General features: G+C 40.7%; 1 protein-coding gene across 1 annotated transcript in view; it reads right to left on the bottom strand.

Annotated features, from left to right (window-relative positions):
- Positions 1-6725: 6725 nt before the first annotated feature.
- The window catches only part of ALKBH1 (alkB homolog 1, histone H2A dioxygenase), a 30084-nt gene continuing 20040 nt past the window's right edge, over positions 6726-16769 (bottom strand). Inside the window, exon 6 of the mRNA XM_083375563.1 lies at positions 6726-15127. Coding sequence (XP_083231689.1) covers positions 14707-15127 — 421 coding nt within the window. The 3' untranslated portion in view covers positions 6726-14706. The remainder of the gene's footprint in view (positions 15128-16769) is intronic.

Genomic DNA, 16769 nt, shown 5'->3' with positions numbered 1-16769 from the left:
CATAGTTATCTTCTTTTAATGTTACACATCTTGCTGTTAAATAGATTCCTAGGTACTTAACTTTTTTAGCTATTTGCAGATTTGTCTTTTTTGTAAGTTGACTTTTCTGTTTATCTGTTAAATTCTTTGTTAATACTTCAGTCTTTTCTCTATTTATTTCCAATCTGCAAACTTTTCTATTTTCTCTAACAATTTAGTAGTTGTTTCAAGTGGCTCCTCCAAGATTAAAAACCAAATCATCCACAAAGGCTTGTAATTTATATACTTGATCTTCAATCCTTTGATTTCTATATCCTGTCTAATATTTCTAGTCAATATTCCCAATGTTAGTATAAATAACAATGGGGATAATGGACATCCCTGTCTTGTACCTTTTTCGATGTCAAAAGTTTTCTATATAATCTCCATTTAAAATTATTCTAGCTGTTAGTGTATGGTAGATTGTTTGAATTGCATTTATAAAAAATTTTCCAAAGTCCATTTACACCAATTGCTGAAACATAAATTGCCAGTTTAGATTATCAAAAGCTTTGATAATAAAGCACACATTGCCTTTACTCAATGGTGGCAAAGGGTCCACAACCTCCATGGCTATTTTAGAAAAAAGAATAAGATTAAATGCACTCTCCCCATAGCAACTCTATCATGTTCCCCTTTTGGCTTTACCAATTAACACACAGAAAAGGCTTTACACTAATGGGCCATATCTTTACAAATTTCTAGCTAATAAAATCTATCCAAAATTCTGTATGTACCAGTATGTCTAGACCAATATGTCTACGATATTGGATTGTTCCAGCATCTTCTTCCAATATCCCTGGTGATCTAGTATTTGTTCAATTTGTTCCTTTGTATATGGACAAAACCTTATTCTTCTCATCTTTCTTTCTGATCTTTTTCCTGGCATGTAGTGCATAGCCAGTTCTACTGCCCTTTGATCCTTTTTTGGGTTGTGTTCTTGCAACTAAAAGGAGTATCATGGAGTATCTCTAGAAACTCTTCTAAAATTACTTTCTCTACCACTTTTTCTTTGCTCCTTTCATCTAGCCTCATTTACTTACTTACTTATTCAGCTTCTATGGCTGCCTATCTCGGCTAATGACCGGGCAGCATTTCTTGCCTAAGTCGCCCAATCTTGCCCAGAATTCACAAATCCGTTTGTCATATATGTAGCTCCTAAAACTCTGCCTATAGGTATTAGGGGTTACATGATATCTATATAAGATTATCTTTTTAATATAGTAATCATTATTTTGTTTGCTGGAAGACTGTTGTAAGCTGTCAAAAGACTTTCCCGTTAAACACAGTTATTCTGTGAAATTGAATCCTGGGACATCTATATTTGCCTTCATTCGAAAGAGCTATTCTGGCCATCCATTTATTCTCAGAGGTAACAACTCTTTTAAATAAAGTAAAATAGGTTTCCATGTGCCCCTTTTGGTAACTGGACTCCTTTAAGCAAATCTACCAGCCCCTAAACTCTTCTTTTCTTGCCTTTTTTACCCTTTTCTCTTTCTAACCATGCTGGCTGGCTCAGGAATTATGGGAGTTGAAGTCCACAAGTCATAAAAGAGCCGAGGTTGCCTACCCCTGATTAAAACTATCACACACTGGAATTAATCTGAGGAAAGACCAGAGTTAAAAGCCAGCTACAGTAAGGTAGAAAGGACTTTTAAGAAGCAGCCCAGATTTGTTTGAACAATTGCATAAGCAACACAAAATACGTATTGCAAATTTTGTTTGCTGATATATGACTCAATTTGAGTCACATGCTTTCTTTTATCTCATCTGGATATTGATGAATAGCCCTGGACTATTGAATAGAAACACTGAATGTATTTGACCTTGGATTAGATTTATGACTAAACAGGATATCTTAACTATTTTTTCCCTGGAGATATATTTCTATCAAGCTGATGTTGAATTTTAGGGATCCCATACCTAAATTTTCTCCTGGAGCTTCAAGTCCTCCAATAGTGCACTCATTATCACTGTGACTGAGTCCATACACTTTACTGCTGATCATACTCTTCTCTTTCCTTCCACCTTTCCCAATATGAGATCATAATGTATCCAAGGCAGGATGATATAAGCCTGGAAACCTGTGCCTTGAGTGACAACTCTGAGCTGATTTGTTTGATGGTCCAATTGTTTTCTTGGTGAACCAAAGAATCTCCTCCAACACCCAAGTTCAAGCGTGACAATATTCTTTCTATCTTGCCTCTTCAAAGACCAACTTTTGCTTCTGAAAAGTTTCAGAGGGAAAACCATTGTCTGTATGATTCTGATTGTACACATCATGGCATCTGAATATCTTTTCCAAGACCTTCACGTCTACCATGTAGTAGTCTTTGGTGTACGGTATATGGTTATGTTGATGTCAATCCTAAAAGGTAGAAGCTATTAACTGTCAAGTCTACAGCTGGTTTCTACGTGTGTGTGCTGAATCTTTATGTACCAATGACTAAGCAAGGACATATATTTTTTATCACATACATCATGCACAACCAACATAAAAAACTTTGCCCCAATATTTGTGACTCATTTAAGGGCTGTACTTCAATTAACCCCATTTAACTATTGAGTGCTACACAGTCTGAAGGGTTTTCATTAATAATAATAATTTGGAAGGGACCTTGGAGGTCATCTAGTCCAACCCCCTGCTCAGGCAGGAAACCCTATACCATTTCAGGCAAATGGCTGTCCAGTCTCCTCTTAAAAACTTCCAGTGTTGGAGCATTCACCACTTCTGGAGGCAGGTTGTTCCACTAGTTAATTGTTCTAACTGTCAGGAAGTTTCTCCTTAGTTCTCGGTTGCTTCTCTCCTTGACTAGTTTCCATCCATTGCTTCTTGTCCTCCTTTCAGGTGGTTTGGAGAATAGCTTGACTCCCTCTTCTTTGTGGCACCCCGAGATATTGGAACACTGCTATCATGTCACCCCTCACCCTTCTCTTCGTTAAACTACAAATACCCAATTCCAGCAACCGTTCCTATATGTTTTAGCCTCCAGTCCCTCAATCATCTTTGTTACCCTTCTCTGTATCCTTTCTCGACATCTTTTTTACATCATGGTGACCAAAACTGGATGCAGTATTCCAGGTGTGGCCTTACCAAGGCACTGTAAAGTGGTATTAATACTTCACGTGATCTTGATTCTATTCCTCTGTTAATGCAGCCTAGCACTGTGTTGGCTTTTTTGGCAGCTGCAGCACACTGCTGGCTCATATTGAAGTGATTGTCTACTAAGACTCCGAGACCCCTCTCACAGTTACTACTATTGAGCCTATACTATACCTGTGCATTTGATTTTTCCTGCCTAAATGTAGAACCTTACTTTTTTCACCATTGAATTTCATTTTGTTAGATAGCGCCCAATATTCAAGTCTGTCAAGATCCTTCTGTATGTTAAACCTATCTTCTGGAGTGTTGGCTATTCTTGCCAGCTTAGTGTCGTCTGCAAATTTGATGAGTTCCCCATCTATCCCCTCATCCAAATCGTTGATGAAGATGTTGAAGATCACTGGGCCCAGAACAGCTTTGGGGCACTCCACTACACACTTCTTTCCATATAGATGCAATTCCATTGAGGACCACACGCTGAGTACAGCCTGTCAGCCAGCTACGAATCCATCTGGTGTTGATGCTATCTAACTCAAATTTTTCTATCTTATCAAGTAGTAGGTTGTGATCTACTTTATCAAATGCCTTACTGAAGTCCAAGTAAATTATATCTACAGCATTCCTCTGGTCCACTAATTTTGTCACTTGGTCAAAAGAATGTAATAAGATTTGTCTGGCATGATCTGTTTTTGACAAACCCATGTTGACTTTTAGTGATGACTTTGTTTGCATCAAGGTGTTCGCTGATTTGTTGTTTATCTTTTCCAGAATCTTCCCAGGTATTGAGGTCAGGCTGATAGGTCTGTAGATTCCTGGATCTATTTTTTTTGAAGATGGGAACTACATCAGCTCTTTTCCAGTCCTCTGGTATTTCTCCAGTGCTCCAGGATCTTTGAAAAATATAGTTCAGTGGTTCTGAGATCACGTCTGCCAGTTCCTTGAGAACCTTGGGGTGTAATCCATCTAGTCCTGGTGATTTGAACTCGTCTAGGCTGGACAGGTGCTCACTTACCATTTTCTTGCCTATCTTAACTTGCATTTCTATTCTGTTTTTTATGGCACGGGTTTTGGTAGGTTGGACTGTTTTTTTTCCCTTTGTGTAAAGACAGATGTAAAACCCGAGTTAAATAGTTCTTGCTTTCTCCCTGTTGCTTGTCACCTTCTTGCCACTTTCCCCCACTAATGGACCAATCATTTCCTTAACTTTTTTCTTGTTTTTTATATGTTGAAAGAAACTTTTCTTATTTTTGACTTTGGTCGCAAGCCTTAGTTCATTTTGAGCCTTAGCTTTCCTCACTTCATCTTTGCAGGCACGGGCTATTTGCTGATATTCTGCCTTAGTTATGTGCTCCTCTTTCAAATTCTTATATTTGTTCCTCTTTATCTTTCAATTTATCAGAGTTCTTTATGCAGCCATGCTGGTTTCTTTTGAGAGCTGTTATTTTCCTTCTTTGTTGGTATTTTGCTAGACTGGGCCTTTATTATCTCACTTTTCAAAATTTCCCAAGCTTCTTGAGTTGTTTTCCCCTTTAGGATTCTCATCCATGGAATTCTTCCCAAGGTCTCTCTAAGTTTATTGAAATTAGCTCTTTTAAAGTCCAAGACCCAGCCTTTTCTTTCCCAATACTGTAAGCAAGTACAGACAGTTTTCATTTAATGAGATTAATTGGAGTTGGAAACTCCATCACTAAGCAATGTAGTCATTAAGTGCAACATCATATGACCACTCTGCTTAGTGATGGCTGTTGCAGCAATCCCAGTTCTGTTGTTGAGTGAATCCTATGCGGTCTTTAGGCAAGGATGTACCCAGATCCAAGCAATTCTTGGAAAAAGGTAAGGGACTGCCTTCACTTCAACCCTGCCCTCCACCCATCTCTCTCCCCCCATCTTTGTCCTTTTGCCTGCCTGCCTGCCTACCTGCTGCTGCCAGAGATCCCTACTGCCCAGACTTGCTTGTTGCTACATCTGCCACACCATGTCACTACTGTATCTGCAAGGCCAGGTGCAGAATGCAAAACACCATCAGAATGGAGGCCCTGGCCAGCAGATACAAAGGCCTTGACTTACATGAGAATGGAGGGCCTGGCTAGTGTACAGAGGCATTGGGTGGAGTGCCAACAGAGGTTTTGCAAAAGAAGGCAGTATGAAAAAGAGGCCTAGCTGGCATGCAGTGGTGGGTGTGACAATGGCGGGCAGCTGGCAGAACCAGCTGGCAGCAGTGGGTAGATGGGCACCAAAAGGTGCTTGTAAATGCAGATGGGCCTAAATGGGTCTGAATTATGTTCATGTGACTGCAGGTGTGTTATAATGGCCAAAACATCAAGGACTAGTCTCTTTAGCGCCATTGTAATTTTTAATGGTCACTGAATGAATGGACATTAAGTGAGAATTACCTGTAAGCCATTGGGAGTAGCAAGAGTAGCAGCTGTTCCCAATATGTTGCTGCTATGCTTTGAGGCCTACTTTTTAATCTAGATTTGCCTTTTTCTCAACTGTAATATATCATTCCATCTAGCTACCTTTAATAACCTGTTCAGGTTACCTAATGAAATTAGGTTTATAGATTTTTCGTAGATTTTAGTCACAGAGTACTTCTGAGCAATTTCTGTTAATAGTAGCAAGTTTCACATTTGAATGTTTCCGTTGGCTATAATGTTCTTGGTTGCTGTACCAGGAACAACCATGGGATGGAAGAATTGCATTATGAATGGCAACATATCATTTATAAGGCAAGCCTCCCATAAACTTGACCTGGGGCACCTAAAACAATCTCTGACAGACAAAAACACTGTTCACATATTATAAGAGGGGACCAGGCCTGGCTGCCAGCAGAGCAGTATCTGCAGCTTTCAGGCTGTACTGTCTTCTTTTCAAGAGATAAAAACAAATTCCTTTATCTTGTGATGTAAAATAATTTTTTTCAAAGGGAGAGTACATTTCATAAAAGAGAAGGAAAAGGTACTTTTTTCTTTTAGCTTAGGATGGCCAAACGCACACGCAATTAGAACATTGACACTGATAAAAATGCAATTAGCGTTGCTAACTTCATCTTCCATAGAATACTGTGGGAAGACCCAAAAATCTAATAGTAAACTTAAGAATATAATTTGTATAAAGGTCAGTAAATGTCTGATAAAAAAATCAGGCAAATTCCTTGATACAATTGCAAAATACAGTATAAATAACATAACTGAAAATCAGATAAATTAAAGGTAAAGGTTCCCCCGCACATGCGTGCTAGTCGTTTCCGACTCTAGGGGCCAGTGCTCATCTCCGTTTCAAAGCCGAAGAGCCAGCGCTTGTCTGAGGATGATTCCGTGGTCATGTGGCCGGCATGACTAGACACCAAAGGCGCACAGAACGCTGTTACCTTCCCACCGTAGTGGTCCCTATTTTCCTACTTGCATTTTTACGTACTTTCGAACTGCTAGGTCGGCAGAAGCTGGGACAAGTAACAGGCGCTCACTCTGCTACACGGCACTCGGGATTCGACCCGCCAAACTGCCGACCTTCTGATTGACAAGCTCAGCGTCCTAACCCACTGAGCTATCACGTCCCTTCAGATAAATTAACATACCTAAAATAAAGTGATCTGAATACAGACTCTGATATAGAACTTTTATTTGTGGTAGAGAGGAAGGATATCCCACAACTCCTTTCTGTAGTTAGATGGACCTAACTAATCCTTAACTTTCATAGATTGCAACTTTCCATTAAAGACTTTAGGAGCACTTCCTCTTAGGTCCTGTTTCGAGTGATTGGTGATTGATCAATTGATTTTATGCCATCATATCACTTTTGACTGCTAATAACCACACAGATAGATTTTTCTCCATGACAATATATCTCTAACCTGGTCTTTCAATGCTCCCAACAATGCACTCATTGTAATTTTAGCTGAGTCCATCCACCTTGGTGATGGCCATCCTTTTCTTTACTTCCACTTTTCCCAGTATTAGAGCCTTTTACAGAGAGTTTGGTTTTACCATAATTTGTCCAAAATAGGATAATTTGAACCTGGACATGGGTGACCTCTGGCTTGATTTGTTTGATGATTCATTCTGTTTGTTTTCTTGGCTATCAAGTATTCTCAGGAGTCTTCTCCAAGAACAATGTTCAAAAAGATCAATAACCGCTGTTAGTTTGGTACTCCTAATTTATTGGTTCCAGGAGGCATGGTGATTTTCCTCATAATCGAGATCCCACTGCCAGCAGGATGTCAGTTCACCATTGCACGCCCTGGAAATCTCAAAGCAGCCAGTTTTTCCATACATGCATACCTGACTCAGATTTGTTGCCCAGTTGTCTTTAAAATGCAAAATCACACTGCTCTGCAAAACTGCAATTATTTTATGAAATAAATAACAGAATTTACAACAATGTGGTCAATACGCAATAACAGAGGGTACAACAACAAGACATCTTTATTATGTGCTGCAAGGATAATTCCCCTCCCCCCGCCAAAAAAGTCTGTTTTATATGGAAAAACGGCTATTACACAGACTAGATTGATCACAGTAAAGTGCTTACTATAGTAATCCCCATCGTACGGATTAACAATGCCAGGCCAAACTGCATTTTTAACTGTCCTGGGATTAAATGATTGATGGAAATTTCTTTTAAAACAGACTTCCTATAAGGTACCCTTTTCTGCTTAGAAATATTTCATAGTATCTTAAGTACATTTTTATAGGAAGAACATTTTGAGTGCATTCCTGTACATACCTGCTTAGAAAGAGGTCCTAGATGCAAACATAATTACACTAAGACAGGCATGCTGTACTTCTGTTGGCTTAAGAGTTGTCCTCCAAAAGGAATGGGACACAAAAAGGGATTAAATGATTTTGGTGTATGGGGAGGGGGGATGAAACAGGGATGTGAAGTGTTACTAAGTCATAAGATGCCCATTCTGTTTCTTAAAATTCTGTTCTTGCCTAAATTATTAAAAATTGAGTATCTGCCCACTAAAAGAAGTGTTAGTAGACCACCCTTTTCATACCCATGAATTAAATCATAGCTTAGTACGAAGACCACAGTAAGCAGGGTTTATACAACCCTATGGGACCATCTCAGGCAGAAAATGAGAGTGGATGCCCCCTTTTCTGCAAAGAACAAGTAAATAGCATAGCTAAATAGAGAACGGAGAAAAGGGTGAGAGTTTTGCACAAAGAAGCTTAAGCAATACAGGAAAATAAGGTGAGGAGAGGATAAAGAGGGATGTAATGACAGAAACTGTTCTTCAAGTTAGATATAGATCTTTAATTTAAAATAAGAGTAAGCTTATTCATGGGGAAAGTATGACAAAATACCTGTGGGATACAGCACTGCACTCTAGCAATTAAAACTGCATTAAAAGCTAGATAAGGAAGCCAGGATACTAAAATAGATGGGCATAAAAGACTGTTGTCCTTATTTGTTTCAATATATTTACCTTTTGGGGAACAGAGATAGTCACTGATTAATTTTCTTATTGGGTGCTTCTTCTACAACTCCATTGTTCCCATTTGTAAAGTCATTCTCTTCAATCTCCTCCTAAAGAAAGCAGGCTGCAAAGATTGCATTATGTATGCAGATAAATGGTCTGATGCTGATGGAACAGGGCTGCTTTAGTATTCATAGACAAGGGAGGAAAAAAGGACATTTAAAAAAGAAAAATCACCAGATAATTTCTAATTATTTTGCTCCAAGAATGGAAGATGTTTTAAATAAAACAGCCCGTCCTGCTCACAAAAAGAATCCTTGATATCACTTAATAGATTATATATATTGGAAAATCTTACAGCATTTCTCTAGTCAGCACAGCATGGCTCCAGAAAAGCCAACACTGAAGAGTTAGTATTCAGGGAAGTCGATGTACTCATATGCAGTGAGCAAAGTGCCTCATGAGGTTTGATGATTATTAAATGTATAGGCTGTCAGTGACATATGGCTCATTCCTCAGGCAGTGTCGGCTATTAATGAGCTTGCGGTCTGAGGACGTCTAAACAGATCAGGATAAAATGGGCTTTAGCATCAGTTTGCTGACAGGAACCGTGGTGCAATGGGCAACTCCATTCCTCACACAGATCAGCCCGCTCCTGGATGATTTTGCAGGATTTTGTGTGCAGCTGAAGAATATGTTTGAAGACCCCATTAAGTCCCAAACAGCAAATAGGTGACTGCAGGAGTTGAAACAGGGTCATTGTCCAGTGACTAATGATATTCAGAATGGGACAACTTGTCGAGGCCAGGTCGTTGCAGTCAAGTTGTCCTTGCTGACTGGATGTGAAACAAGTCGTCCCAGCCAATGGCATATGAGGACAACTTGCCGCCATGGGACAATTTAGACAAAGCAGGGAGGGGAAGAGGCACTTCCCCCCTGCCACCAGAAGAAACATCAGCCCTACTGTGCCAAATGATGGGACACAGCGATGAGGACAACTCACAGGGAGGTGAATTGTCTTCTCGGGACAATTCAGATGAAGAAGGGAAGGGCTAATATTCTGCACATTTATTGCACATAAAAATATCTCTAGTAGACAAATAGTAAATGTAAAGGTTTCCCTGCACACGCGTGCTAGTCGTTTCCGACTCTAGGGGCCGGTGCTCATTTCCGTTTCAAAGCCGAAAAGCCAGCACTTGTCCGAGGACGTCTCCGTGGTCATGTGGCCGGCATGACTAGACAAATATACAGGACAAATATTCACCTCTAGCAGATAGGTATCAAAGCCCAGTACGATCTTAAAGCTTCAAATGTATATTTATCCCAATGAAATGCTACTCCAGACCATCCTGTATATTATGTAAATTTTAACTGACACTTCCTATCTCACCACAATAGCTGGTGAGGAAACCCTCACAGAGGGAGTCTTGGGAAAAAGAAGTGTAACTGATTCTCACGGGAAGCATGATCTGCCAGCCAAAGTCAGGTGTGACATTGTTGGTGTTATGTACTTCCTCTCTCACTCTCTTTCCTTCTCCTTCCTCCTTGATCTGGCTTATTCCTCTCTCCCACACACTGGCATTAATGGATGATAAAAATAAACTACAGTATGGCATATAGAATCTTTTATTAAGCAATTTGATAATTATGTACTCTGGCATATAAATAGCCAATAGGGTTTTGGTTGCTGTATTCACTGGCAATCCTGGCAATGTGTTTATCTGTCATGTGGTAGTTCTTTAGTTTCAATGGAGCACCACATCCTGAATGCAGCTCTTCTTAAAATGTGTCTCTGCCTTTCTGGACTTCCTGCAGCCCATTGATGAATTTCCAAATGATCAGATGGCACATTCCCAATTGGGCACGCAGTCACCAATGAGCAATTACATGTTCGTACTTAACCTCTCGACCCGCATTTGTTTCCCATATGGCCATCGGGAACAAAGGTGCTTGTCTTGCTTGTCCTCTTCTGCCTGGACGACTTATGTAGTTGTCCTCAAACCAGTTCAGAACAGTTTGCAGCTCTCCTGGCAGATATTCTTCTAAAACAGCAACGTATTCTTCTAGGTCTGGGAGAGGCACAAAAGCCAAGGCCACAACCATTTTTGCCTTCACAGCGAACTCTGCATTGCTAGTGAAGTCATGGGCAGCTCCATTTCTTATCAAATGCTTCCTCATGTTGTGGGCGAGGTAGAAGAAACAGCCTTTTAAAGTGACTTTGGGGAAGCATCCCCTGACGGCATTCATGGCAGCCACTTTAAAATCACAGTAAATGGATTGTGGGTGGGTGTTAGCCACTAGGTTTTTCACGAAGCAGAACAGCCGTTTGTATGTAGCATGCTATTTGTTAGGCAGAAGTGCATGCAACAAAGGTGCATGCCCTGGTACTGCTTTGCTAGGATGACATAAACCCGAGCAAAGAGTTTGGGAGCAACTGGAAAACTGTCGATGACATGCCCGGTGTCAAATGACTACAGAATGTACAACCAAGTACCTCTGCCAAATATTTGGATCCTCCTAGGTTCCTCTCTGAAATTGCCCAGTAAGAATGGCTCTTCTACACCCAGTGTTGGCAAATAGGTCTTGTATTCCTCAGCTAATACCACATCATCCAGGCTGACTGGTCCGAAGTTGCTGCCTGTATTTCATTTTGCCTCTGCCAGAGATTTTTCGTAAGGCTGAAGTTGCAGGTATTACAGCATAGACTACTAGGCTCATGTTGGCCAGACAAGTATTAATAACGTGGAATATTCCTTCCACTGTCTCTTCAGCTCAGCACTTCATCCTGGTCAGGAATCTTGCCACTTCCACATTTGCTGCTGAAGGACAATGGTAATGCTCGTTGACCCTCTTGATTACGTTTCTGGTGTGAATTCTACCTTGCACTGCTCATGCTGCTCACAGCACCAAAATCTAACAGAAGAATCAACTGTGCTTAGCTTGTTGATTACATAAAGGTTTCTATTAGATGCCTTCCTCTTTAGCTTAGAACAGAAGCATGCATCTCACAAGGTTAGGGAGCAACAGCTCCCGCCTGTGGCCGCATCTTTGTGGTGTGCTGCAGGGCTGGGTACTCTCTCCACTCCCTTTTAACATCTAAACGTAGCCCTACATAACACCATCACCATGGGATGAAATATCATCAGATCACTGATGACTCAGCTTCACATCTCCATGCCAGGTGAAATAAATGTTACTGTTGCTGCCCTTTTGCGGTGCCTGGGGGCTGGATGAGGGACAACAGACTTCAGATAAAACTGTAGGCGGAGTCTCAAGATCCGGGAGTTTAACATCTTTAGTTCTGGATGGAGTTGCACTTCCCCAGAAAGATCCCATGCATTACCTGAATGTTTTTTGCTAGTTGGCTAGCAAAGCTTTTGCACAACTTCATGTTGTGTTCCAGTTGTGCCCTTTCCTGAATTATGATGCCCTGAACTCAGTTACTCATGCCCTGGTTATCTCATGCTTGAATTGCTGCAATGTGCTCTACATGGGGCTAACCTTGAAGCGTATTTGGAGCTGGCACAAAATGCAGTAGCATGAACAGTTTCAGGAGCCCTTATGGTGGCTCATGTAATACCTCTGTTGCATGAGCTGCACTGGTGCTGGTTTGTTTCCAGATCCAATTTAAGGTATTGATTATCACATTTGAAGCCCTTTTTGACAAGGGTGCAAGCTACTTGAGAAACCAACTCACCCCAGTGGGACTGGCCCACCCCACTTGTGCTTGCAGAAGAGGCATGCTGTGGATCCCATCAATCAAGGAGTTGCAGTTGGCCAAGTCCATGCCTCTCACTCTTTGGAACATCATCCCCTTAGAAGTGAGAATTGTCCTCACGTTCTTGGTTTTCTGTAAGGGCCTAAAAACATGGATATGTCAACTGCCTTGGGGTCCAGAAGGAATGTCATATTCTGGAGGTGGTTATGTTTCTATTTTAATTGTTTGCATTGCTTTTATGATACTGTAAGCTGCCCAGAGTTGCTCGATAATGAGATCGGCAGCACACATTTAATAAATAATGAATAAATAAGATTAGAAAACCAGTAGAGAACTTTCAAACAGCTTGTGTAGAAGCTGTTAAAAACAGGTAGAATAGGAAAAAGAATCAGAAGAGAAAAATATGGGAGCTGAAACCACAATGGTACCAGTGAAATTACATAGACTGGGGGTGGAGGAAGATTCACGGGACTATCTTACTACGTTTGAGAGAGTGACTAGAACACAGGGCTGACCAAAAATGGATTGCTTCCATTTTTGCTGGAAGAGCCCTTTGAGTGTTCGTGCAATTGCCAGTAGCTCAGGCAGGAAACAATGCTATGAGGGAGGCAATTGACCAACACTATGAGAAAACTCATCAGATTTACAGTTGAAAATTCTAAGACTATGTGTTCAATGCAGAACAAGGCTTTCATAAATCATGGGCTACCCTGGAGGAGACAACTGCTAATTGGTGATAAGTGGGTGTCCCAGGGAGAACTGTGTACAATTTATTACAGATTGACAGTGTTAGAGTTATTCATGCAGATTCTACCTAGATCATTTCTGAATATAGGAGCTGCAGAGAGGTACAGTACAACTAATTGAGGGCTATGCAGCAGGCCAAAAAGCAGAGAAGACTGGAAGAGATGTAGTAGCTGTTGACAAGAACAAAAGGAAGGCTGGGAGAAAATCAAATTCCCCTCCTCCCCAAAAGAACAAGCATTTTCTTCTTAAAAAGGTGAAGTACCAAGAAATACCCCCAAGGGAGATAAAGGAACATGAAATAAGATAACTCCCATTAAATGTTCGAAATGTCAGAAATCTGGACAAGGAAGTAAAATGTGCCCAAAGAAGAAAGTGCAAACACCTAATTATGCGAGGTTTCAGACAACTGCATGGTCCTGGCCATGGACCCAGTCAGGCTCAAGAACACCACTACAGGTAGTCCTCAACTTACAACCATTTGTTTAGTGTCTGTTCGAAGTTACAATGGCACTAAAAAAAGTGACTTACAACTGTTTTTCACACTTACGACCATTATACAGCATCCCCAAGGCCATGTGATCAAAATTTGGAAGCTTGGCATTTATGACAGTTGCAATGTCCCGGTGATTGCCTTTTTTAACCTTCTGATAAGCAAAGTCATGGGGAAGCCAGATTCACTTAACAACCGTGTTACTAATTTTAACAGTGGCAGTGATTCACTTAACAACTGTGCAAAGATCATAAAATGGGGCAAACTCATTGGCTGTCTCACGTAGCGACAGAAATCTTGGGCTCAATTGTGATTATAAGTTAAGAACTACCTGTATGCAGGCTCTAGATGACACAGGAAAACACAGGGAAAAGCAATCAGACAATGCAGGGGAATGTTGATCCAGAAAGGAAGCATCTTTGGAGACAAAGGAAAATATCCATTATAGAACAAGTGATATGACAGAATGTCTGAAAATCACTGCTATGCTGGGAGATGTCAAAGGTCACTTGATATGGTGTTGGGGATGAACGTATCTATAATTAGGGAAGTGCTGGCTGGCATACTAGCAGTCTTTCAAGTAGCTCAACTGACACAGACACACACAAATTCAGGCACTATGGGACAGCTAGACCCAGAGAAAGCCGCTGAGGTAACTACAAATATCACAGCCAAAGGGAGGCATAAAATTCATCTGCAAAAAGCAGATCAGTCTTTATAAGACCAGTGGAAGAAAGTCTTGCCTAATGACATGATGTGCAAAGATAAGCTAGTTTTTGTGTGAAGAGGAATGCTACTGATGCCCAGAAGGGTCCCAAATACAAAAAAAAAGTGAGGGAACAGGCAATTGTGCCAAAGAAATTCAGAGTTAAGCTGACCATCTGGCACTTTATGGATTACCCAGATATGCTTTTCAACTTGAAACCTCCCCTCTGATAGCTCAAAGCAAACCACAAGAAAGTTATAGGCTAAGAAAAGTTTTGATTTCTGCAAAGCATCAAAATAACCTAGCTCAAAATACATAGATTTGCTATCCTGAGACTGAAACAGCACTGATATTCCTCACCTGAGCCATATACTTTGGCTTTGAAGTTCATATACATACTTATTTTCAGAGTTAATCAATTGTCTTTCAATGGCATATCCCATCTCTTCTGTGAGGTGTTGGCTTTTCGTGCATCTGAGGTCATGGTGAAAAGAAGAGAGGCTCATCTGTTGGTAATAGGCTTGTGTGTTTTGGTTTCACTAAATTTTCCACAATGGTCTGTGGAGAAGGCATTTTGTTCGCTCTCTGTCCTAGTTGCAGTCAAGAAGCTCTGACCTTCAGCTAGTACCTGTCTCACAGTCACATTAATACGGGATGCTTCCAAATATCTGGCACACGTTTGCCAATCGTCATCGGAGCAGGGCTCAATCACAGAGTCTGCAGGCAGGTCAGCAGAGAGAGGTGGCTCTAAGGAAGATGGCAAAGGCTTTCCTTCTAGATTGGGAAGGATCTTGGGAACTGCGTGATACAGTAGGCGGCTGAAACCAGACATTATCATAATGTCTCCACTATGTGTGAACAGGGCCACAGGGGTTTCATCTCGTTTCAATCCTCCCAGCAGAAATATGGATGACTGTCCAAAGCTAGGAAGTTCAACACAGAAAAAAGAAAGAAGGGTTAGTAAAACTATAGCTACGCACAAATATGGGACAACTTTATACTTTTTAAGGGATATTCTCCTTTTAGTAAGCTATTCAGAAACTTCATTATAATTAAGGACATTGACACTACCAGGCCTATATCATATTGGCTCTTGTTTTTGCAAAGTATTAATTTACAAAAAAACCCCTTAAAATCTAACATTATTTGTCAGAGCATGCAGTCTTATTGCACTGAGATAACCGAGGAGTAAACACAGTAAACAGTGGTCTATATTAAATGGCGGTTTATTAGGAGGTACGCCATTATTGCTACATTCAGACCTCCTTGGTATCATGTTCCTGTGATTTCTCTTTACCTCAGGTCTATCCTCTTCTATTCCTGCTATTTCCAACTTGTTATCCTGTCCTTCCTTCATTGGGATTTGTGTAGTCTATCCTTCCTGAGAACTAGCGCTACATGTTGGCATGAATACCTCGGTGTTAGCATGTACCCTGACCCAATTGTTTTGTTCTGCAAACTAGCAGACCTTGAAATCACAACCTTTTTTGTTCCATCTGCGAATCTATACCCTTTGGAAGCTGGCTCATATCCAACAAACTTAGGTTTCCTGGCCTTTTTCTGTCCTTTCCTTCTGGTGCTTTTGGGAATATGCACCAAGGCTTAACTGCCAACTTCCTTAGGTGAGCCAATGAAGGTTTCCTTCCATGTAACAGGAAATATGGAGTTTCATTGATAGCAATGCTCCATACCGTTTACCAAGTAGTTGGTTGTTTTCATGGCTTCCCTCGAGTATGTTTTACTCATTCCTGCATCTGCCAACAGTATTTCATGTTTTGCAATACGCCATTCCTCCGTTCAGCCACATTGTTTTCTGCCGACGAGTATGGGTTTGTACGTCTATGCCTTATGCCTAAATTCCTCAAACACTTTTGGAAGTTGTCAGACATGAACTCTGTTCCCGTCTGTTTGCAGCTGGCCATAGGACCAACTAAATCAGCGTGCACTAACTGCAAAACTCTGTTTGTTTGCATTGAACTTTTCTTACTTACAGGATACACTCTGGACTTTGACTCCTTACAAATAGCGCAATCTAAATATGTGTTGCATTGCTTAATTTTAAGTCCTTCAGCTACATCTGGTATCCTTTGCAGCACTCTAAAACCTGCATGACCTAACCTTCGTTGTAATAAATGTATGCAATTATTATGTGTGAGAGTGTTTTTAAGTGTTCGTGCACAATCATCCTGCTTCTTTCCTAACATGTATAAATTATCCATCTTAACACCTTGTGCACAAATCCTCCTACCTTTCCTAATAGTGTATTAACCGTTTGCAAACAGTACTTCATAGCCCATGTTATCCAAGCTCGAAATACTGAATAAATTATGGTCTGTGGTACACATAATACATTATCCATTTCTCCTATACCAGTTACATAAACTTTACCTTCCCCTTTAACAGCAGACTGTTGTCCATTTGTCAAGCTAACAAATGTTTGTTTAGCTCAGGGGTCGGCAACCTAAAAAAGGTAAAGAGCCACTGGGAACCGGTTCCATGACACATAAAAGAAACTGGGAGCCGCATGCGTGCGTCCATGCATGCGCATGCGCAAGAAAACATTTT

This window comes from Vipera ursinii, assembly GCF_947247035.1.
Source record: "Vipera ursinii genome assembly, chromosome: 1".
In the NCBI taxonomy this organism is placed as follows: domain Eukaryota; kingdom Metazoa; phylum Chordata; class Lepidosauria; order Squamata; family Viperidae; genus Vipera; species Vipera ursinii.
This window is presented reverse-complemented; position numbering and strand designations above follow the sequence as displayed.